This window comes from Arvicanthis niloticus, chromosome 4 (assembly GCF_011762505.2).
Source record: "Arvicanthis niloticus isolate mArvNil1 chromosome 4, mArvNil1.pat.X, whole genome shotgun sequence".
NCBI classification, from domain to species: Eukaryota; Metazoa; Chordata; class Mammalia; order Rodentia; family Muridae; genus Arvicanthis; species Arvicanthis niloticus.
In genome coordinates this window covers 115,354,876-115,380,456 of record NC_047661.1, presented here as the reverse complement: position 1 = coordinate 115,380,456, position 25,581 = coordinate 115,354,876, and the positions used below count along the sequence as shown (strand labels likewise).

At 38.9% G+C, this 25,581-nt stretch overlaps 1 protein-coding gene across 7 annotated transcripts in view; it reads left to right on the top strand.

Annotated features, from left to right (window-relative positions):
• Rap1gds1 (Rap1 GTPase-GDP dissociation stimulator 1) overlaps positions 1 to 25,581 on the top strand; it is a 134,913-nt gene that overhangs the window by 56,177 nt on the left and 53,155 nt on the right. For all 7 annotated transcript variants that reach the window (XM_034501126.2, XM_034501125.2, XM_034501124.2 and 4 more), the window contains one exon: positions 503 to 628. In XM_034501126.2, coding sequence (XP_034357017.1) covers positions 503 to 628 — 126 coding nt within the window. The remainder of the gene's footprint in view (positions 1 to 502; positions 629 to 25,581) is intronic.

The following is a 25,581-nucleotide window of genomic DNA, read 5'->3' as shown; positions in this document are numbered from 1 at the left end:
AGATGAGGAATTCAGGATTTTTCTAGGCCTGAACAATTGAAAAAAAAAAAAACTATTATTAAAAAGATTCAATGGAACCTTTCATTTTTCTTCTTAACTTTGAGCTTTTCAAGACCATGCAGTGATAAACTGTAGCACTTGGTAGCTTAGTTTATAGCTTACTTTTTAATTATCAGACTCTGCAATAGCCCTGCCACCATCACGTGCTGTTTCTAAAGCATGCCAGTTATTCTCAGGAGATAGTGCTAGCTCAGCTGTAATGAAAGGTAGTTAAAATACTATTGCTTCATGTCGGAGCTTACATACAGCGGATAGTGTGACCCCACTAATTTTTTGTGTGCTTATTGGTTTTATCAGGTACTTAATAGGGTGGTAGACAAGAAATTTGAACAGAAATGTACTTTCAAATAGTAATCCCTTTAAACTTAACAGCATGTGTTCATTTTATTAGGGGAGATGGTGTATATTTCAAGTTCTAATTAAACATGTCTCTTCTTTTCAGAATTTATGCGAATCCCATGTGTAGATGCCGGATTGATTTCACCACTGGTACAGCTGTTAAATAGCAAAGACCAGGAAGTGCTGCTTCAAACTGGCAGGGCCTTAGGAAACGTATGCTACGACAGCCGTAAGTGTCAAGATATTGGTGATACTTTCACAGTTTTTTAAGAATCATGAAATTATGATTTTCAAGTTGGTTTCAGTTTGGTGTCAGGATTGACTTTTCTAGACAGTCCAATTAGTTTTAACTTCGTTTATTTAGCAGAACTGATAGAAACTTGGGCCATCATGTTCTTAACTTAAGTAATTAGAGAGAGTAAATTCCCATTTTTTACATGAGGTATTTTCTAAGTAAATTGCTAAAACTCTTGAGACCTATAAGTTTGGTAAAACTCCATTTGTAGATCTTTAAATCAGGTCTTACTGAAGTACTATCTGAGTGAACATGCTTCTGGAAAGTTTTTAGTTTCTAAGTCTGTCCAAATGAAGTTTTAATTACTCGCCATTTAGTAAAACCATTCCTAAACTCCATAATCTCCTCAAAAGCTAGATCGGCCCACTGCATTTCGCATTGGCTCCATTGTGTCATTGCCATCCTTACCACCCTCTGGAACACTGTGCTACACAGTGGAAGCAAGAACTCGTGTGTTGATTTACTGCAAACATACCACAGTTGCTACTTCTCGTCTCGCATATACTTCAGAGTATAAAGCTCGACTTGATGACACATACTTTTAATCCCAGCACTCCAGGGGCAGAGGCAGGAGGATCACCAGTTCAAGGCTGGCCTGGGCTGTACAGAGAGCTCAACAAACAGCAGACTTGAGAGTGTTTTCAATTAATCAGGCATATCTTAGTTTTCTCTAGATTTTTATTTTTGAGCCAGAAACCGCACACTTATCATTAAGGTTTAAACGACCTACAAAATCAGTATTTGTATGGCCAGGGTAATTTTACCATGTTTTCCTTGTTGAGCCCATACCTTAACGGAGTTGTATTTTGCTGTGAATACTAAATATTTGGGGTTTTTTGCCTAACATGGTGTTTTAAAATGTGATTTGCACCTGTGAACCATACTCATATTTATAGTAAAACAAAAACCACAAAAGAAACTGTATTTATTAGCTGTAATTGTTCTGTAGCATTAGCGGGGAAGGTAGTCTCCTTATTCTCGCTCTCTTCTCTTTCCTGCGTGTAACGGTGTCAGGACATATGAATGTAAAGTGTAGCGTCCGTTTTCCAGTCCCTGATGATGCAGTTACATGTGTTCCTCCATTCTCACTCTGCTTCTTAAGGTACTAGCTTCCTTTACAAAATGGGAGTTCTTCATGTTTATAATTTTGCATCGTGTGTGTGTGTGTGTGTACATGTGTGGGTGTGTGGGTGTGTGGGTGGCTGTGTAGGTGTGGGGGTGTGGTTTTTATTAAGCATCATAGAATGTGATCTCAGCTCTCAATGATTCATTTATATAAGACAAATTCTTTTTATTAATACATATCCCTAACCTCTCTCTGCACAATAGTAGTTACTGAACGGTTGGTTATACGTACTTTCAGAATATTATAAATTATGGTTTCATTCTTGCCCTTTTGTGTTTACTGGAGAATTTAAAGCCATCAAAATTCTTTAAATATTATTCAGCTTAATTTTTGTTGAAATTTTTCTCCTCAAAACGTGGGAATTATTGCCTCTTGTGGAACTTTTCCTGAAGTCTTACTTCGTAATGGCAAAACAGAAGAGTCTCCTGGTTCTTTATGGTTTTCATGGACACACAGTGATTTCATTCCCTGTGTATTTTAAAGAACCTTGAACTCAGGGTGGCAAGTGTCAAGATACTACAGCTATAATTTGATGAAGTGAAGGTCATGTGATAGTATTTACAGTGTTCGTTCCTTTGCCTTCTGAGATATACAGTATAAAGTTTTATTGGTGCATTCGAGGCTACAACACTAATACATTTTATTTATGTATAAACATTTACAACTACTCCATCCTTCAGTAGAAATTACAGTTAAATTGATCAATAAACACAGAGACTTAAGCCAGATCCTTCTCTTCTTATGTCTTAGTTAAAGAAAATGAAGCTAAGGGTGTTAAAAATGTTAAGATAAGTGGTTTATTGCTGTGAATCATGTGATACACTGGATTCATTGTGCAGTGTTGTCACATGTGTATAACTTAAGACTGCTTTCTTATTCTTTTATTTTAAATTTATGTCAGCTTCTTAATGCTTTTCTCCAGAATTATTCTAGAAAAACTGGACTTTATTTATACTTAAATACCAAGATGTCAAAGTATGAATTTAGTACTGTCTGTAGTTACTTGTGAATTTATTTGAAGTGCATTTATCGTTTATATTGTGAAAGTTGGGATTTTAAGAAACCTGAAAGTTAGGCTTACCTGAAAAGACTATGGTGACTTCTAGTTTAAATAATGAACCAATTCCCTTTATCAAGAATATGATGCGAGAGAGAGAGAGAGAGAGAGAGAGAGAGAGAGAGAGAGAGAGAGAGAGAAGAAACATTACAGATTAGTAAATTTGAGACATGCTTCTTCAAAATACAACACATTTTAAAGTTCTTATTTATTTATTCTCACAAAATTTAACCTGTCAGACTAATTGAGTTGAGTAATTAGTTTGCTCCAAATGCCTAAGTTTTAAAGGTGTGGTTTTATTTGGGGTGGTAGTAGGCATGCAGTAGATAGATTAGATACATGGAAAGCTAGCATCTACAGAAGGCACTGTAAACAACTCACGACTGGAGGGGAAAATGAGAAATCTGTGTCTATGTGACAGACGTTTGCTAACATAACCTTAGCAATTTATTTGATAGAAATACCCATAAAATGCATGGAACTCCAGCAGAGAAGTAGGTCAGGCTTCCGTTTTAGTAACAGCCTTGTCAGTTCCCATTATAGGCATTCTTCCTAACAGAAGAAAATGTTCTTATATAATCCCCACATCACGGGACAGAGCAGCCAGCATATCTGCCAGCTTTATTGCTGGGGAAATTGTAAAGAAATCAGCAAAGTTATCTGTAGTAGAACCTGCTCAGGAATGTTATTTTAAACGGAAGTATTATATTTCAGAAATGCTTGTTCTGTGTGCACGTTCCCTTCAAAGGTTATATTCTAAAACCCAAGAGTGGGATTGCCATACTTGGAATTTTTGTAGCATTCTCTATTTTGATTGATACCTAAAATTAGAGCTGTAGACATTTTAAATTGCTGATTTGTTTGCGTGTTCCCAAAGCTCTAAAAGGTCCAGGAATGTCTCATCTGCATTTAACATTCCCAGAGATACATTGGTTGTTGGAGATTTGAGTGTCTGTATGTTAATATTACCGTTTGAGTTCAGGAAATCACATTTGATATGCACACGCCTTTAGTCCCAGCACTCAGGAGGCAGAGTCAGGCGAATCTCAGAGTTCTGAGTTCAAGGCCAGCTAGTAAACTCTGGAGTTCACTACAGAGTGAGTTCCAAGACAGCTAAGAGAAACCCTGTCTCACAAAACAAGACAAAACAAGTAAAAACAATAACAACAAAAATGATATGAGTAGGGACTAGCAGGAAATGACTATATAAAATTTAGTATTTACCTGTTTTATATGAAGAGCAAGATTAATACAATCAAAATTTAGAATTGAATACACTGCATATCATAATAAAGCAGTGCTTGCTGTTACATAATTCTATTATTAGAACGATATACATATTTTAAGACTCTTACCTGATGTAGTATTTTACTTCCACAGAAAAGAAAATTACAGTCTTCCTGAGTGAATAAAATAATCAAAACGAGTTAGTAATCCAGTTTGCCAAAGGCAGTTTTTGTGAAGTAAATTCTATTTATTTAATTGACTTCAAGTATACAAAAAAATGGTCAAACACCTGCATGTTACTAATTCTTAATATGTTGCGTGATTGATTGATGGGGAGACGGGTTGGTTGGTTGGTTGGTATATGAAGTGGGGGGATGGGTATTGCATTCACATGAATGTACAGAGGTAGACCTTGGATATTTTTCTCTGCCAGCCTCCTTATTGCCTTGAGACAGGTTCTCTCCCTAGACTAAAATCTTGCTGTTTGGACCAAGCTTGCTAAGCAATGAGCTGCCAGGATTCAACTCTATCCATCCAGCAATGCCATGGTCACAGGCACCTATAGACAAGCCCAGCCTTTTATATGGACCCTGAGGATTGGAACTCAGATCCTCATGTCTGTAAGCCATCTGCCTGGCTCTGCTGTTATATTATTTTATGCATGGGCCAAATAACCTAGTTTAAATTAACTGCAACTGCCAAGAAATAATAATAGCTAAACAATGTTTTATAATGAAAATTAGATTATTATATGTTAATATAGTACAGAAATGATTTAAAATTGTACAGGTAATCAATATTTGCATCAGCTTTATTAAATAGAATTATTTATTCTGGAACTTGGAAATATTTATTTCAGTGATCAAATTATTTGGTTAGAGGGTTTTGTTGCCTTTTTTTCAATGTTTTGTTTTAGAAGAAATTGAATTATTAGCATACAGATAACATTCATCTTTAATAATTATTAACTTACTATCAAAATATGCCATTTATAGAAGAAAAGAATGGATAACTGTTTTGCAATGGAGCTTTTAGATTTGATTATGGCTATTTTCACATGAAAATACTTCATATTCTGTGTGCATTGAAGTAGATGCTGTCTTATAATATAGTTTTTGTAAGCTCTAAAAAACACAGATGAAAAAGAACAGTGCTCTAAACATAGTAGAGAAAATATCATGGTCAAAGCAGACATAATGAGGTGATTGGAGTACATATCAAGTAAGTGGCTTTTACTACAGGAATAACAAGAGTATAAGGTCCATCTGCCTTTTAAAATAGGTCAAATAGTGCATTCTAGGGAAGGAAAGGAAATAGGTTGATAAGAGTTAGATGTAAGTATATAAAAATGTAATGTGCCCCTGGAAGGCAGGTAATGTAATAGATAGAACTTCAGCTGTACCATTTAATATAGCTGATATTTTTTAGCTCTGAATTTTGTTAGATTAAGATAGACTTTCTTCATGGATTAAATAGGATTTATTCCTGGGCATGGTAGGACACTTTTAATCCCAGCACTTGGGAGGCATAGACAAGCAGATTTCTGAGAGTTTGAGGACAGCCTGGTCTACATAGTGAGTTCCAGGACAGCCAGGACTACATGAGATCCTGTCTCACTGTCCACCTCCAAGTACGGTTTCTATATAAAAACAGAATATAGATTATAGGCCGTTGTGCAAAGGAAATAAATACTATGATAATTCTACACTGTACTGCAACCTAATCTAGCATACACACAGTATATACTGTATATTTACCATGCATATAGAAAAGACTGGAAGCTTATACAGAAAGGAAAAGAATACTATAAGAAGCAGGGCCAATATACTTGGCTATATGTAAACATTAAGTAAACCTCAGCTTTTTGGCAGCCATAGTGAACAAAAAAAATGGTTTATATGATTCTTACCCTATGCTAAAGAGGAATGTTATAATTATAAAACAGACTCTTGAAACAAATGCAAGCAGGGAATTAGGACACTCCTATGTGCAAACAATATGTGGAAGTACTGACTGGCATTAGGTGTGGTGTCTTGGATAATGGTTTACAGAGTCTGCTCATGTGCTCCACTTAATGACTTTTGTCTTGCTCTTTGACAGAATCCAAGAAACAACACTGTGTAGTTTTATTTGAGAAACATCACCCGAGTATGTTTGGTTTTGGTGGTTACCTCAAGTACGGAACTTAAATCTTTGGGGGGGGGGGGGGAATGACTTGTTTTCTACTAGTTTAGCTTCAAACCAGGATACTTTGTATGATATGTCCAGGTTGAAGTCTCTAAAAGAAGAAAGAAAAAAAAAAAGTGTGTCTTTGTTTATTAAGTTCATTGCCAGTCTGCTAAAGATCTAATTTGCATGAAAGTGAGTCCTGGAAACTATATTTGTGCCACTGCACAAGTCTATACATAAATTGCTTAGACCTGTACATACATGTACACACACAAAAGGAGAAATAATGAAGTCTGAATAGAGACCTTAGATCTTCCAGTGTGGATGCCCTGGTGGAGATGTTGTATCTATATTATGTGATAGCCTCTTGGGACATGAAAATAAATATTCAACAAGAGCATGCTATCCTTGGGGCCTTGGATGTCTTGGGTTGATTGTTTTTTGTTTTCTGTTTATGTGTGTGCATACATGCATGTGTGTACCCGTCTTGTATGTCTGGTAGCTTCCTGTGAGCCTCTACATACTTATAAAAAGCTTAAAACATCCATATGTCCAGGAGATAAACATTTTCTCTTCTATGACAAATATTCTTGCTTCTTTAGCTCTTGGGATGGAAGCTCTATCTTTCTCTTTCTCCCTCTCCTCCCTCTCCCTCTCTCCCTCTCTCCCTCTCTCCCTCTCTCCCTCTCTCCCTCTCTCCCTCTCTCCCTCTCTCCCTCCCTCTCTCCCTCTCTCCCTCTCTCCCTCTCTCCCTCCCTCTCTCCCTCTCTCCCTCTCTCCCTCTCTCCCTCTCTCCCTCTTTCCCTCTCTCCCTCTCTCCCTCTCTCCCTCTCTCCCTCTCCCTCTCCCTCTCCCTCTCCCTCTCTTCTCCTTCTCCTTCTCCCCCTCCCCCAAGCATTCATAAAATTATAAAGTATTACCTCATAATGCTATTTTTACAGTGTTTGGACAATTCAAGTAAAGAACAAAATTGCCTGCATTTTTTTGTTCCTCCATACTTTTAACAATAAATAAACAAATACATATATAAAATGAAACCAGTACCGTTGAAACTAGATTTAAGACATGGGAATAGACAGGTTTATGATTAAAAAAGAAAGAGCAATTCTGCTTTAGAGAAGAACTTGGTCAGAAGGCCAGTGTCACACAGTGTCGGACATCACTTCTGGTCTCCTAGGAAAGTATAAGTTCATAAAGCCCCCAGCACAGTGATGGTGTGAACCTTGTGTGTGGGGGGGGGTCGGGGGGGGATCAGGGGATCAGAGACGGTGTCGTGGGACAGGCTACTCACAATGGTATCATTGTTTTCAAGTAGTGCAATAGGGATGCAGTTCCCAGGTGATAAAGGATGCTGATTGGGTATGTTTGCTAATATTTGTTGTCAACTTAAAACCCTGTAAGGTAAGGATTTACTGTGCATCCTAAGGTATGGCAAGAAAAGGCTTGCAGTGTAGCTCTGATTGACATTTTCACTGTCACGGCAGTGTACAGCGTGGATATGGAAGAGACGTAGGCAGAGGTTTGGGAAGCTATCCTAACAGGCCACCTGTGGTGCTTTAAACGTGAAGCTGGTGGCTGGGGTGGTACACGGTTGGTTGGTTCTTGGTTAACATTTGTACCTGGTTTAATACTGATGTTAAATACTTCAGTAACTGATTCTTACACTTTGAAATCCCTTATGTGTTAAAATGGTACTAAGAAACCCAAACTGGGTAAATTTTTACTGTTAATAAAAATATTAGAGAAGAATGAACTAGCTGTTTTTTCTGGCTTGCTTAGTTCCCAAGTAGCACGTTAGCAAAGACATGGAGTGCTAGTTTCTGAGTAATTGTAATTTCACAGTTATGAAGGTGGAGCTGAACTGTTGGGGCTGTATTGCATATGACAAAAATTGATGATTGGGGGTGGGGGGTCAATAAGAAACCATGTATGTTCTTCACACTTGATGTTGTGTGACTTGGATGCTAGGTTGCTTCCTTGTGCCTGAGTAGGAAGTCTGAGTGTCCATGGGTTTGACACTTCCTGACTACTAAGGTTTAGGTGATATCAGAAAAATCAGTTTACAAAGAAAGCCCTGGGAAAAGGAATGTATGAGCATCAACTTCTTTTTTTTTTTTTTTTTTTTTTTTTAAACCTGCTAATACATAGTATCCTCTGCTGCATTTCAGTGATGGCATTTATAGGTCACCTGTTGCAGAAAGCTGTTTTAGAATTATCAAACAGCTGGTAAGAGACATGTGGTGGTGTGCAGAGTCTGTCAGTTCTAGCAGGCATAGCTTGGTGTCCATCCTCATTTTGATGCCATTTGTGATACCAGTAGTTGGGGATGTGCACTTATCTGCTGTTGTACAAGGAAGTGCATAACTTTGAAATTCTACATAAAGCAGCATTTAAATCTGAATATAATGTCACAAATGCAAGTTTATGCTTCTGACATGAGTATTTAATAATTCGGGTGGTTTCGTCCTCATGACTCATTTTTATAATTCTACTAATGGAATATTTATAATGTTTGATCTCCTATCTACTTTTTAGTGGATTCCATTAGCACCTAGAACATTTAAAAATATGGTTTTTGAATTTGAGAAATGATGTTAATGTTTGGTAATTTTTCTTCATTTGAAGACATAAATAAAGATTTAAACATGCTTTTAGTCACATAAAAATTCAGTGTTTTTGCAAAACGATAGAATTTAAGCATCAGAATTTAATTCTCTTCCCTAGTAGATTTATAAATATCTTTGAATTTGTCTTTAAAAACATTATGGATAAGTCTATCATTAATCCAGGAAAATACTTTCTTTTGGTAAAATTAAACAGAATTATTTATATTATATATTAAATATATATTAACACAGATAGTAATAATTTAAGGGGAATAGAAAAGTCCTTCATAAGCATACAGTTCAGAATGGCAGGTTTGTGTGGTTCACAAAACAGATTAGGTCATTGCTGGCCATATCCTTCAAGTATGAAGGCCCCTTTGTGATATCAGACATCTTCCCCTTTCTTTTGAAGATATTAATCACATAATAAAGATTGTACTTGCAAAATTTACGAACTGAGGAAATACATTTATCCTTGTAGAAGTAAAATAGGGGTGGGAATGAGATGGGCTCTCTCTATAGTTACCCCTGGTAACTTCAAACCTGTCATCTTCCTGCCTCAGCCTCCTCAGTACCAAGGCCACACATGTGCTATCACTGCAGGCTGGACTTCCTTTATGGGAGGAGGCTTCTTTGTAATTTATAAGACGTTTATCTAAAGTCCAGCCACGTTTGTCATTCCTTACAGTCAGGAGAATCATGCCACAGAAGGCGGGAGCTAAAGAAGATGGACCTGTTTTTAATCAGCCTTCTGTAAACAAAGAGAAAAATTAATCCTTATTGAGTCAGATGGAAATAGAAACACAAAGACATATTTGCAGAGTGGCTTGGGGCTGGGCTGGGGGTTAGGGGAGGTGTGTGTGTGGGGTTAAGGGCCTTCAGATGGGGAACAGTTTGCTGGTGCAGAAAGGGCAGGGGTTGCTTTGTTTCTTTGGCCTTTATTGTTACTCCTGTATGTTCTTTTTTTTTTCTCTCTGGAAACTCATAGAGTACAGTTCTTAATTGACACACGCAGAAGGAAATAGTGGGTGTTCTTCTTTGATCTCTGTTGCTTCAATTTTAAAGCACTGACTTAAAGCAGCTGGGGTAGGAGAGGGTCCATTTACACTTTTAGGTCAGTCCATCCTGGAAGGCAGGCAGGGCTGGGGCTCCCACCGGAGCCTGAAGCATAAAGTAGGGAGCAGTGCTGGCTTGCTCAGCTTGCTTTCTCATACAGCCCAGGACTACCTGCCCACGAATGCTGTCCTCTACAGTGAGCTGGGCTCTCCTGCATCAGTTTATCAAGACAACCCCTCCACAGACATGGCCATAGGCCAACTGATCTGTGTGATCCCCCAGTTGAGGCTTCTCTGAGATGACTCTAGACTGTGTCAGGTTGACAGTTAAGGCTAGCTAGGACACAGGTCAGCAGTAGTTTTATTTTTGTACATTTTGGGGACGAATATTCAAAAGGTCAAAATTATTTCTCACTTAGCAAAAGGTTCAGATCTTTCTATTGAGACAGTGAAGGAAGCCATGACTAAGAAATGGAGTGAGGCTCCCTAGAATCCATAGTGTTTCAAGTGGAGACTCCTGTAGAGATGGCTCAGCTAAGCGCTCTTGCAGTTCTTACAGAGTAAGGATTCAGTTGCCACCCCCCACATGGCAGCTCACAATAGTCCAAGTCCAGTTCCAGGGCATGCGGTGTTCCCGTTTGACCTACACAGACCCCAGGCATGCATTTGTTGAATGTTCTACCGGCAAAACACACATACATATAAAGTAAAAGTAAATCTTTATATTTTGTGTCAACTTGACTGAACCACAGACTAAACTGAATTTGGTCAAACACTGCACTGTGTGACCCTGTAAGGTACTGTGGAATTACTGCATTCAGTAAAGTATTTTGCCTTCACTCATTCACACTGTTGAGGCCCCATAGAAAATAAAAAAACTCTGGCCCTCCCGGAAAGTGGGAATATCTGCTGCAAACTGTGATCCTGAGACAGTGGTCTTAAAGAACTCATTTATTTTTAGTAATATATTTTATTTGAAACATCCAAACATTTATACAATGTATATTATATAAATATTTACAATGATATCCTCCATCTTTTAAAGAAAAATAGAGCCTTTTAGATGTAACCTGACTAATCCCTGCCAAATTTTAAAGACACAGAGACTGAATTTTGATAGTTTAATTTCAGGATCAGAGCTTCATCAGAGACCTAACAACCGTGTCCCTGGTTCATTGTCTCTGTAAGTGCTGTATTTCTAGAAGTAATTACAGATACATAAATACTCTGACATTAAATAAATACACTTATACACCTGAACAGTTTCATTCTCCAAATGAAAATGCACGAATATACATGTCCTGAGAATTTTTCTAAAATTCTAAAAAAATCATTTCTAAAATCTTAAATGAGCATTCTGTTCAATATGTTATAAATTACAAAAATAAATACTATGATATGGATGAATATGAGTAAAGTCAGAAGAGGAAGGAACATTTTATATTAAAACAGAATCTTCCTTGACAAATGTGTGAGCGTGCTTAGCTTTACTTGACCCTTTATTCTTGACAAGTCTCTCAGCATAGAAGGAAGAGTTGCATAAACACCACTTGCTTTATTGAGAAATGAAGGATGTTTTGATTTGATCAAATTTTTAGTAATAAAGTAATCTAGGTAGAAATTTGACAGTTTTGCTGTTATTGGTACAGCAGAAAAATAGGTATATCCTTCAAGTTCTCACACATATAACTATGGTTTTATACTATTTCTTCTGCCCCAAAACCATAGATGATAAAAACTGAAATGTTACCAGCCTTATAGTTGCTCTGGATATTTTCTTCTTTTTCTGGGATGAAGAATAAGGCTGAAGGCATTTGTATAGATCTTAACTAGTTTTTATAAATAAACCCTTCAATCTCGATCTCTCTTAACTGAACACTTTTACTGAACACCCTTTTTATACTTTAACTGGATACCGTTTCCTGTTTGTCACATTTATTGACACGACAAAAGTGAGCTTTGTTCATTTACTTCTGGAAATTGTTTTTCCCTATATTTAAAGTGAAATGAAGTTGAGCTGAAAACAGCAAAATCTTATTAACATGCCAGTCAGAAGCCAGGAATGTTTTCCATGGATCTGTTAAGAAACATACTAGTTTGGGAAGCAGATAGGCCAACTGTTGATAGTCTCCTCTCCCTCAGCCCCTCCAAATCCAAGGTCCCAGCCTCAGTCCCCAGACTGCAGCAGATGACCTTGTTGTGGGCTTCCTTCAGCACTGCCCTCGTCTGCATGTGTCATACAAATCTCTCACAAACACCCTTCCTTACCCTCACCGCTTTATCCCTGCCCCCAACCTCAACAGACATGCCCTAGAAACTCTGGCCACTGGAACCAGGGAAGCCAGTAAGCAAACCACAGATCTTCACCTCCTCTAAATCATCCCCCAGTCTCATCCCCAGCTCTGCAGCGTTTGCCCCATCATATGTGGATCGCACAAATCTTCCCCCTAACTTCCTGCACTTCCTGGAAACATGTAGTCCACTTTGCTAAGGGAAACAGGTAGACTAGTGTAGACGTTCGCCTCTCCTCACAGTCCTCCACATCCGACCCCCAGGCTCATCCCTAGCCCTGTAGCACACCACTTGCTATAGCTTCTCCATCCACATGCCTGTAACCCCCATTACCAGTGGATCACATAGATCTCCTTCTGACTTCCCTGCCTCACACATTGCTTTATTCCAGCTCACAAACCCAGCAGGCGTTTCCTGGGAGCCCACAGGCTACTCTGACAAGGGAAGCAGGTAGCATAACTGCAGATCTTCACCTCTTCCTTCTGCATTCCTCAAAATCCAATTCCCCATTTGAATCTCCAGCTCTGTAGCAGGCTTTCTGCTGTCACCCTTCCCTCTCTAAGCAGATTCTGATAGAACGTCTTGCTTTCCTCCCTCTGTGGATTCCTTCGGCCCAGTCCTATTAGCCCATCCCTGTTCCTAAGTGTTACCGCTTAATACCTAGAAACACATTTGGCCAAGAACCCCCAGTGGCCATACCTATCAGGATCCCCAAAGAATTTCCTACCCAGCACCACACAGTCCCCACCTCCTCACAAGAACCAGAGACCACAACCGAAGCTAAGGAACAAAACACCTACTCAACAAAGATAAGAGCAGATATCATCAGGGAGAATTACAGTGTTCCCAAACCCAGATGCCAGCATAAAATCACATTAACAGCCAGGACAGTATGTCTCAATTAGAGCCCAGCAGCCCTTCCTCAGCAGGCTCTGAGCGTTGTACTATAGCTGAAGCACAATATAAGACCTTAAAATAGGCTTTATGAATATGAAAGAGGCCCTCAAGGAGGAAATGAAAAACTGTTTTAAAGAATTCTTCTGAAAACAAACAGTTGAAGGACATGAATAAAACTGTTCAAGACCTGGAGGTGATAATAGAATCAAAAGGAAAACACAAAATGAAGGAAGTCTGGAAGTGAAAATGGAGAAACTCAAAACAGACATCTCAGAGGTAAGCCTCAAAGTAACAGAATAATGTAGCTAATGGATGCTTACAGAACATCTCAGCTAAACACAACACCTTCTCACTGCTTCATGGGGGCCTTTTTGAAAGTTGACTACATACTCAGATGTTAAGCTGGTTTCAACAGATACAAGAAAATAGAACTAACACTCTGCCTCCTATCTGACCACCACAGGTTAAAGCTAGATATTACCAGTATTAAACATCAGAAGGCTTACAAACTAATGAAAACTGAACAGCTCACTACTGATTGAAAATGTGTCAGGGCAGAAATTAAGAAAATGAAGGGCTTTCTAGACACAACATGCGCAAATGTATAGAACACAATTAAGGTGGTTGTAAAAGACAAATTAGCACTAAGTGCCTACATAGAGAGATTGCATACTTGTAACTTAACAGAACATCTGAAAGCTCTAGAACAAGAAGAAATCAGACCTAAATGGAATAGAGACCAAGAAGTCATCAAACTTGGGACTGAAATCAATAACATAGAAACAAAAAACAGTACAGTGCATCAGTGAAACAAAGAGTTGCTTCTTTGAGAAAAATCAGTAAAACTGACAAAGCCTTATGCAGATTGGCAAAGGTACTGATGAAAGGGGACACAGTGGAGCCAGTGAGGAAATCAAGAGAATCAGAAAGATGTGCTTTAAAATCCTGTGCTCCACCAAACTGGGAAATGAAAGAAAAGTCGATAATTCTCTTGATATGCACCACTTACCAAAGTTAAATCAATATCAAAGAAGCAATTTAAACAGACCTATCACCCCTAGTGAAATAGAAGCATTCTTTTTTTTTTTTTTTTAAAGCTCAGAGCTAGATGGATTTAGTGCAGAATTCAACAGACTTTCACAGAGGAGTTAATGCCAGTACTCCTCAAATTAGTCCATAAAATAAAAACAGAAGGAACGCTGCCAAATTTGTATCACATGGCCGCAGTTATCCTAACACCTAAACTACATAAAGACCCAACAAAGAAAGACAATTACGGATTAATTTTACTTGTGAACATATGTTGTGTTGCGAACCTTTTCCTGGGGAGATAAAATGCCCCCTTTTGCTCATCTCAGATAGGAAACCCACTGTAGCAGGAGGTGTTACAAAAAGCAGGGCAGCTAGCTCTGTAAGCGTGTCACCAGCTGGCCTGGAGCATCAGCCCGGAACCACAAGATGTTGGCGTGGCTGTTGCCTCCACCAGTCAACTCCATGGACTTCAAGGCTCTAAGGATGGCCTTTGGACCAACTCCGCCACCTTCATAGTGCTCGGCTCAACCCCATCCTCTCAGTACTTGGTAGAAAAAAGACTCTTAATGCTTAAAGATTATCCAATAGATTTATATATTAGCAAATACTCAATACACAAGATGCCCACACAATTAGAACTGTAACCCCAATTGCCTAACCTTGAATGAATAACTACCTTAGACTGCTAGAGCCATATGGACTTCTGTAGACGTGTTCTCTCCTCTCTCCTCCTTCGTTCCTTCCTCCTCCCAACTCCTAGCTCCACTTATCTCTTCTACTGCCCAATCACTGAGCTTCACTGTAAATATAATGGGCAGGAGAAGTCCTGCCACAACCCACAACAGACCAAAGTTCAGATACCATCAAAGTCCAACTTGGTGATCCAGTGAGGTTTTTTGGAGTTACAGGAGTAGAAATGAGTCAAAGACAGCCGTGTCAGCAAGGTACGCACACGTATATGCACACTGCACACACACACACACACACACACACACACACACACACAGCATGGGTGAATGCATACAAAAGCTGGCAAACCCACACATCCTTCATGCAGTCCAACGAGTATTCTTCACAAGTGCCTCAGTTGCCTGTACTGCAGGGCAGCTCAGCTGGTCTGCTGCTTCCAGGCAGCTGCTCTGCTCTCAGGTCTTATATCCCTTCCCCTCAGTTTTTATTTTTTTATTAATTTTTTTATTGGTTATTTTATTTATTTATATTTCAAATGTTATCCTCCTTCCCAGTTTCCTCTCCACAACCACCCTCTCCAACCCCTCTCCCCTGCTTCTATAAGGGTGCTCATCCACCCACCATCCACTCCTGCCTCACTGCCCTAGCATTCCCCTGTACTGGGCCATCAAGCCTTCACAGGACCTTCACTTCTCCCATTGATGCCAGATAAGGCCATCCTCTGGTACATATCCGGCTGGAACCATGGGTACCTCCATGTGTGCTCCTTGGTTGATGGTTTATTCCCTAGAAGCTGTGGATGGTCCAGTTAGTTAATATTATTGTTCTTCCTATGGGGTTGCAAATCCCCTCAGCTCCTTCAGTCCTTCCCCTAACTCCTCCATTGGGGTCCCTGTGTTCAGTCCAATGGTTGGCTGCAAGCATTCTCATCTGTATTGGTAAGGCTCTGGCAGAGCCTCTAAGCTCAGCCTTACTTCTGAGAGGGACAGGTTTTATTGTATACTCTGGCAGGGACTGGCCTACTGATTCTGGGTTGTTTCAGGGAGTTCCTGAAGCTAATTTTTAATAGTTTACCCCCCTGCTTAAACTCCCCTACAGGATGGGAATGTCTTAGTCTTAGAGGGGTGTTACATAACATAGAGTTAAAGGTACTCAGTACAATATATGCAAACAGAAAAGAAAAACACATCAAAAAGATCATCCAGTATCATCAAGTTACCTTCATCCCAGAGATACAGGAATGGTTCAATATATGAGAATCAATAAATGTAATTCACCATATAAACAACCTGAAAGATAAAACCCACACATCCTCTCATTGGATACAGACAATGCTTTTGATAAAAATCAGACACCTTTCATGATAAAAGTCTTGGTGATTATAGATACAAGAAGTATACCTCAATATAATAAAGGCAGTTTACACCAAGCCTGTAGCCAACATCAAGTTAAATGTAGAGAAACTCAAAGTAAGTCCACTAAAATCAGGAACAAGCCAAGGTTGTCCACTCTTTTCTACATAGAAATATAGTGCTTGAAGTCTTAGCTAAAGCATTAAGACAGCTAAAGGAGATCAAGGGGATACCATTTGGAAAGGAAAAAGTCAAATATCGATTTGCAGGTGCTATAATAGGACATAAGTGACCCTAAAAATTTCACTAGAGCACTCCTACAGCTGATATATTCTTTCAGCGGAGTAGCTGGATATAAAATTAACTCACAGAAATCAGCCACCCCCCTGTATACAGATGACAGACAAATCGGCTGCAAAAGAAATTAGGGAAACAACACCTTTAGCATCAAATAGTATATCGGGGGGCAACTAAGAAAGCAACTAAAAGACTAATGTGATAAAATCGTTAAGACAATGAAAAAATTGAAGCTAATCAAATGATCAGAGATCTCACATGCTCATGTATTGGTAGGATTAATATAGTAAAAATGGCCATCCTGCCAAAAGCTGCAGAACCCTATTAAAATTCCAACACATTTCTTCACAGATCTTGAAAGGACAATTTTCAACTTTCTGTGGAAACAAAAAACTAGCATAGCTGAAACAAAACTGCATGATAAAAGGACAACTAGAGGTGTCAGCATCCCCAATTTCAAGTCCTTTCAGAGTTACAATAATAAAAACAGCATAGTATTGGTGCATAAACAGACAAGTCAATCAGTGAAGTCAAATTGAACACCCAGACATAAATCTACACACCAATGTACACCTGATTTTTTTTTATAAAGAACTCAGAAATACATATTGAGAAAACTAGTGGTGTTGGTCACATTAGATGTCTGCTTATAGAAGAAAAAATGCAAATAGATTCTTACTTTTCACCATGCACAAACCTCAAGTCTAAATAGAGCTAAGTTTATCAATAACATAAAACCAGGTACACCAAACCTCTTGACAGAAGAGGGAGTGGAGAATGACCTTGAACTTATTGCACAAGAAAATACTTTCAGAACAGAACACCATTGGCACAGTCACTAGAGTCAGTGGTGATCTCATGAAACTGAAAAGCTTCTTCATGGCTGAAGACACCGTCATCAGGACAAAGCAGCATCCTACAAATTGGGAAACATTTTTCATCAACTACACGTCTGATAGAGGGCTAATATCTAAACTATATAAAGAACTTAAGTGCATAGATGTAAAAAAAAGCCAATTAACAATGGGGTATAGATCTAAATAGATAATTATCAATAGAGGAAACACTTAAAGAAATACTTGACATCCTTAGACATCAGGGAACTGCAAATGAAACCTACTTTGAGATTTCATTTTCCACCTGTTAGAATGGCCAAGATCAGTGAAACTGATAGCTCAGGTTGGTGTGAATAAGGAATAAAGGACACACATTCATTATTACTGGAGGGACTGCAAACTTGTACAACTTTGGAAATTAGTGAAGTGGTTCCCTGGGAAGAGTTGAACTGATCTTTCTCAAGATCCAGCTGTACTACTCTGCCATATGGCCAAAGCGTGTTTCATTCTACCACAAAGATACTTGTTCAACCATGTCCATTACCGCTCTATTCAGAATAACTCAGATGGCCCTCAGTTCAAGAGTGGATAAAGAAAGTGTGGGACATTTACATAATGGAGTATTATTTACCCATTTTTTAAAGTGGCATCATGAAATTTGCAAATAAATGGATGGATAGAGTGGGAGAAATCATCTAGAATGACCCAGAATGATGCATTCACTTACATGGGGATTTTATCTGTTAAATCAGTGAAATCCAATCTGTAGCCCATAGAACCACAGACATTAGGTATACAGTAAGTACTAAAGGGGAAAGATAGATCTCATCAGGAAAGGGAAGTAGAGTAGACTGTTCTGGATGGAGGCGGCTGGTTCGGGAGGAGTGGGAGTGTTAGAGTAGAGGGAGTGATGGAGGGAGTATGGGAAAGACAGTTAAAACTCTGGCACTTTGAGGGGCTGGATAGAAGCCCAATAGAATAGAAGCTTCACATACATACATATATAAAGGTGATAAGAATTATGGATATTCAAATAATAGAGGGGACAGAGCCCCAACTGGACATCTCTTGTCACCAAGTGAAGTTTCTAGTCCCTGGATTAGGTTATATCTGAGTTGTTGACCAAAGGAGTCCCATGAGAATCCACCACCAACCCAGAGCATTGTCAAGACTATACGTAGCTTTCTACAGACTGAAGACAGCTCTTATACATCTCACTGACCAAGGAGAAGTCAAGCTGGTTCCTACAGTCTTCACCCCTATTTTAGCATTTTTGGTTCAGTAAGGTACTGTGTAAGGTAATAAAAGAGAAAGGAAACATCTATCCAGCCACAAACTATCTGATCTCCAATAGTGTGCTGCCTGGAAAGTATGCTAATGCAATGGTGGCACAAGCTTATGGAAGCAACCAACACCTGCTTTGACTTACGGCCATTCCTTCAGATGGAACCCAGTGCAACACTGCTTGACTATAGGCACTTGATAGCCCAGGGACCTAGGATAAAACTTGATATTACTACTCTACCTAAAACCAAAATAGACAACAATAAATGAGTCCTAATGACATCCTGCTATAATCATAGATCAGTTCCTTGCTCAGCCATCATTGGAAAGTCATCATTCCTCTAGTAGCAAATGGAAATAAATATGGAAACCCACAACCACACAGCATGCAGAGACTGAGAGAACTTGGAACAGTCCATCCTATATGGCATGTCGCGTTAAATTCCTCCTCTGAGGGCTCAGCAAACCCTGCAGAAGAAGAAAAGGAACAACTGTAAGAGCCACAGAGGATGGAGGACAGCAAGTAAACAAGGCCCTCTAAATCAAGATGATCAAAGTTTGTTTGAACTCACAGAGACAGAGGTAGTATGCACAGGCCATGTTCATGTCTGCGCCAGGTTTATGGCCCTGGTGTAGTTAGTGTTTTTAATGGATTTCCACAAATGTGAATGGGTGGGTCTCTGACTCTTATGCCTTCTCTTGGGCTCCTTTTCTTCTGTTTGTTTGCTTTGTCCATTCCAATGTGTTAGCTTAGTTTTATCTTATATTTTATATTGTTACATCGTATTTCACTTATCATTATCCCTTATAAGCTTGTTTGTTCCTCATGGCAGTCAGAAAAGGAGTTGATCTGGGGGGGGGGGGGGGGCGCGTTTGGAGGATATAGGGAAAAGTAAGAGGGGAAACCATGACCAGGATATATTATTTGAGGGAAAACAGATCTGTTTTCACTAAAAGGAGAAAAGAAAGAAACATATCAGTATAATTTCACCTTACTTAGATCCAATATTATGTAATTCTTTGTGAGAAGGAAAAGAGTAGTGATGACTTATTTTCCAATTGGTATGTATTTCATGAGTTCATAAGTCAGTGAAAGTCAGTATTTTTTTTTTCAAAAACTTGCTTTTGATGTTAAAATTGGTTGACAGTCAAGCCTGGTGAAAAGAAATAATGAATTCTGGAGTGAATCCAGTTCTATCACCCTTGCACAATGGTCCAGTTGTTTATTTCTGCATTGTAAAATCTCCTTTGTTTCTACGATCTTATTTCTCAACTCGTATTTTTTTCCTAGCCCTGAATTTTAAAATCATAATTTATACAATCGGACTATTTTCAAACCAATTACGAGATGTATAGATTTACAGTGTAGTAGGTCTGATGCTTTTTTGTAATTTATATGGTTTGGGAATGAATCAAGTAAAGCTTGAGGGAATTTGGAGGTGTTTACTTCACACATGAGGCTGTGATTCCCCTGTCTGCATTGCCTAGGACCTTCTTCTTTTCCTCATTGCATGTCTGTCCTAATGACCAGGAAGCATCTACTACATTTGTAAATAAATGTGAGGGGAGTTATTTCAGGAGTAGGCTGGTAAAGCGTCTGATCTCTCTTTCCCTTCTCTCCTTCATGCTTGTTCTTTTCCTTCCCGTTGTCCGTGGAAGGCCGTCACAAGATGCTGGTTAGATCCCATAACTATGCTCTAATACCTTCAGAGTCCTGAGCAAGAGCAAGCTCTTATCATTCTAAATTGCCCAGTCTCAGATAATCTGTTACAATTGAGAATAGGCTAACACAGAGACACAGATGGATTGTGCAGTCCATAGACATAACAGCTCATGTAATGTAAGAATCCATTTCTATAAAAAGCCAAATAATCTGTAGCGACAGAAAACAGTGATTCCTGGAACCAGAAGCCAAAGGGGAGACAGCCCGCAAACGAACAGGAGCAATCAGTCGGTTACGATGGAAATAGCCAGTGTTTTGACCAGTGATGATTTCTTGATTATATAGAAATCTCAAAGCTTATCAGTTGCATACTTTAAATTCTTTTGATTTGTGTGTGTATGTGTGTGTGTTTTCACTAGCCAAAATCTACACATGAACACACTTCTTTTTATATTCAAGCTTTAATGTCATTTTGAGAAACATGACCATGGGTCTGTCTTTGTACTTCCTGCTCCCCTTTACCCAAATAAAACATTGAACTGATTATATTTGTGTTCACAGTGTATAATTTACTACATGAAATACAAGACTTGCACAAAATCTTTGATTAGTGTAAGAGATTAAATACTAATTTGTCATAATTTTCTGAGATACCACGTTAAACTGACTATTCGGCACATGTTGCTATCAGTATCTCCGATAAGGAAAGTTATTCCTATTAAATATTATTTAACTTAGATTATAGATGAGGTAGAAGTAACAATTTAATTACATACAAATCTACAGATGCTCATAGATTTATTACTTAAAGATGTTAGGTAACTATACTTACATTATAAAAATTTTATTCCTATAAAGTTTTAGTTAAGACTGTTTCTCTGATGGGCGGTGGTGGCGCACACCTTTAATCCCAGCATTTGGGAGGCAGAGGCAGGCGGATTTCTGAGTTCGAGGCCAGCCTGGTCTACAGAGTGAGTTCCAGGACAGCCAGGACTACACAGAGAAACCCTGTCTCAGAAAAAAAAAAAAAAAAAAGACTGTTTCTTCCATTCATCCCTTCAGAAAATATGTATATTCTTATGTATAACATAATAATTATTAAAGCCTTTGTATGTTTACTGCTCTATCTCAGTAGAGTAGAAACTCTGAAAGCAAAGCCTCTCAGCACTCGTGTGTGTTCAGTATCTTGATAAAAGGGTTCAGCAGTAAGCACCTGTTCTGTAATTGTGGATATGGCCTGGCTCTCCAAGTTCTGTTCATTTTCATTGTATACATTTTGAAGTTCTGTAGTTTTTTGTTTGGTTGGTTGGGGTTTTTTTTTTTTTTTTTTTTTTACATGCTTGTGTGTTTTGGATTAATCCCATATTGCTCTTTAACTGGGATATTAATTCCTGTTTTGATATCTATGTCTGGTAGTATAGACATACTAGCTTTCATTTGTTTAGTGTGTATCTTTAACCAACCTTTACTAATATTGTGGAGTGTTCTTCTACTCCAGGTAGGCTCCTTGTAGACAGCGTGGGTAGAGCTGGCTCCTCTTTTAGGTCTAATCCTATCAGCCATGTCTTCTAAGTGAAAGGCTTAGACCTGAAGTCTACAAGCTTCCTAGCTGCTTTCTGATCATCTGAGCTGTTCTTTGTTCCTTTACCTTCTTGCTCTTGAATGTTTTGGTGATGGTGTAGGTAGATATGGTGACTGACATTTAATCTCTGGACAGGAGCCCGTTTTCTTTTACCGTGGATTGTTGGGTCAACTCAAATATACTCAAGAGTTGAACTGGGTTTATTTTGTTGTTCCCATTATACAAACCAAACCCTCCTGTTTTCCTGTTCTTGCTGCTGTCACCACGGTAGTAAACAGGACAGATTAATATGAGTAAGCTAGGACTTGGTTTGATATCAAGCATTTATTCTGTTTATTTTTCCTAGCTCAGCATAAAAAGTCATTTCCCTTCCTTTCTTGAAAAAAGAATTCCTAATTTACCATGACTGTGTCTAGGAAAAATTATTTTAAAAAAAAAAATAGAATTTGACTTGCAATGATCAGTGACTTAAAAGCTGAAAGTAGCAGAACTCGAACGTTTGCTTCCTGTTAGCAGACACATAGAGTCAGCACACATTAGGTTCTTTCTGTATATCCACCATGGAGGTAGACACAGTAGGGAAAGAGAGAAGCAAGAAGCCCCATAGCTAATATCAACTCAATGTGACCGCTTCCTTCCTGCTCCCCTTCCAGACCAGGGCACTGATAGGTGCTGAAATACTGTGTAAAGGTAAAATACTGTGTAAAGCTCATTAGCATGGGGAGGCTACACTTTAATTATTTTATGTTGGGAATAATAATTTTCCTAGTGTTAAATTCTTACTGAAATTCTTAACATTTTGAGTTTAAACAAAAGGAAAAAAGAGAAAAAAATGCTCTTTCTAGCAATGAGGAATAGTAACAGGGTTCCAGTATTTTCATTAGGTTCTTCAGAGACCTTACTTGATGACAGCACACCTACAATTCTCCTTAATTGAAATGTCTTAGGATCTGCTTAAAGTAAACCATCTCACTTTCTTTTATTTACTATTAGCTATAACTGAACTAGAAATAGTTAAATTGGGTGGAAATTGCATCTAAAAACGGTCACCACTGTTATTCTCCTCAAGTCTTTTGTTTTCTCTGTGAAGTAGGAAGGATTTGCGTTGTGGCTTGCATAGCTCCACCTCTGTGTCCTCTATAACCTGGACAGTGTACACCTCACACTGCACTCTACTGAATTTCCATATTAGTGTACAGACTTGTTACGGTGTTGTGCCACTTTGAGCCCTGAACTAATGAAATAATGTGTCAGTCAACTCTGTGCGTCATGTGCAGTTTAGACTGTTGTTGGATGACTTCATATTGGATGTCCTAAAATGATTTCTTAAAAGGGGACCAGATAACTTTTCAGAAATTAATCTTTTAAAATATCTGCTCAATTGGTGGCTGAAAACTAAACAGCACAGTTATCATCACCACTGTGTGTGGTGGCACATGCATGTAACTCCAGGACTGAGACCATGGAGACAAAAGGATTGCTGGTAAAGCCCAGCCTATGCTACACAAAATCAGTAAAGAGTCAAGTGCTATCATCTTCTCTAAATTAAATGGGAAAGGAAAACACTTCTTTAAAAAGATGCTTACTAAGAGAACATGAAACTAGACTCCAGACTTTCCAAATTCTACTTAGTGACATTTAATTGTGATGACTTCTTTAAGCCAAGTGTGAGTTAAAACAAAAAGCAAAAGCTATGAATTATGGTTTCTTAATTTACCAGTCACTATGTTCTTAGCTCTAAAAAATATTCAGAATCAGAGGTATTTGCATATAAGTTTCCCAGTGCCTAGTTTCCGTTCTGGCTATCAGTAACTTCGAAAGTATCTGTCTGCAGTTCTGTGCTCTATAGCACACACACAGCATGTACAGAGCTAGTGTCATTATATCCTGCAGAGTTTATGTGCAGATACTTTTGTTTAAAACACAGTGGATAAGGCAGTGCATTTATAAACACAAGACACTGAATGTGTAAAAGAAACTCCTTGGAGCTGGGGAGGCAGTCTGTTAGTAAAATGACCGGCACACATAAGGACCAGTTCAGTCCCCAGCACCTATGTAAATTGGTGGTATTTGTTGTGTTTTATAAACAAGAGAAGAGACCAGGATATGTTTTGGTGGAGCCAGGTGTGGTGAGGTGGGAGGGGTGCCCTGGTGGGCCCGTGCTGAGGTATCCCTTCCCCCTGAGGGACCAGCATTATGATGGATATAGGATGGAATAGAGTTTATTTAGGGCATGGGGAGGGAGTAGACACAGAGAGAGGCTGGGCTGTGGGGAGGGAGGGAGAGGAGAGGCCAACCAGGAACATGTGGGAGGGCCATGGGAACAGATGGAGAAGGGCAGGGAGTACGGAATGTGGTCATGGTCTTTAGCTACTTCCTACTGACTTTGGGGTGACTTGTCTCTGGGAAACCTAAGGAAATGGGTATGAGGATGCAGGTCCAGCAGTATTGGCTTGTAATCCAACATGAGGGAGATGGATACAGGACATCCCTGGGGCCTGCTGGCTCTCTGGCTGTGGTGCTTTGAATGAGGTGTCCCCATAGTCTTGGACACTTAAATATGTTGTCCCCAGTTGGTGGAGTTTTTGGGATAGGTGAAGGAGGTTAGGAGGTGTGTCCTTGCTGAAAGAAATATGTTGCTAGGGGCAGGCTTTGAGGAGGCTTCAGAAGCTGTGCACCCTTCCCTGTTTCTCCAGAACAAACAGTGAGTTCTTGGCCACTGGAGTCAGCAAGCCTGCCTGCTGCAGCACTTACCTGTTGTCATGGAAATGGAGTCCTTTCCCTCTGGAAATGGAAACTCAGATAAACCCTTCTTTCTATAACTTTCCTTGTTCATGGTCTTTTATTATAGCTATAGAAAACTAACATACACCAGACTCATCTACTACGTAAGCACAGGGTCGCAGTGCGGGATCCTCTCAAAACAAGGTGCACGACTCCAAGATTGCTCTCAGGTCTCCACACTTAAGTGCATATGAAGCCATACATGCATGTGGGCACACACATAAACACACATGCACAAGTGCTTTTTACTTGCTAAAACTTGATTGCAAATAAAATAATTGGATCAAGTATCACCTTATATGTACACTTTTTACAATAATTTTATTTTTTCTCAGTAATTTTAAACAAAGTTTATAGATGAATGTTTTTAAGACTGAATAGTTCTTACTGTTTATTTCTCTCGCAGTCTTGGGATTTTCTGCTGTGCTTTTTATAATATCACTGCAGTTATGATGTTTACTTAATTATAAGCTTATTAAGTTTCCTAATTTGATGCCTCTAGCTCTCATCTGTTTAACTGACATAGTAAAAACAAATAACCCCACATAGTACAAATGTTTGGTTTAATAACTGGCTGATCCAAATAACATGAAGTCAAAGACTATTGCCTGATGTCACTAAGGCACTAGCTATGGTCTGCAATACAATGTGTAGCCCAGAGCAGGTATAGTGCAGTATTTTATTCTTTGTGCAGTGCACATAGACAGTACATCCATATTTTATCCACAAGAATACTAGCCAGTCATGAGGCTGTGAGGCAGTGTATATACTGTGTGAAATGAGCGAAACATGGAAAGTCACACACTTCATGACTGCGCTCATGAGAGATGGCTGCATTTTATAGCTGATGGACGGAAAAAGGAAACATCCTCAGTCTCTTAGACTCTGTATAACTCATACTTGAAAACAAACCACCAACATCTGTGAGACATAATCGT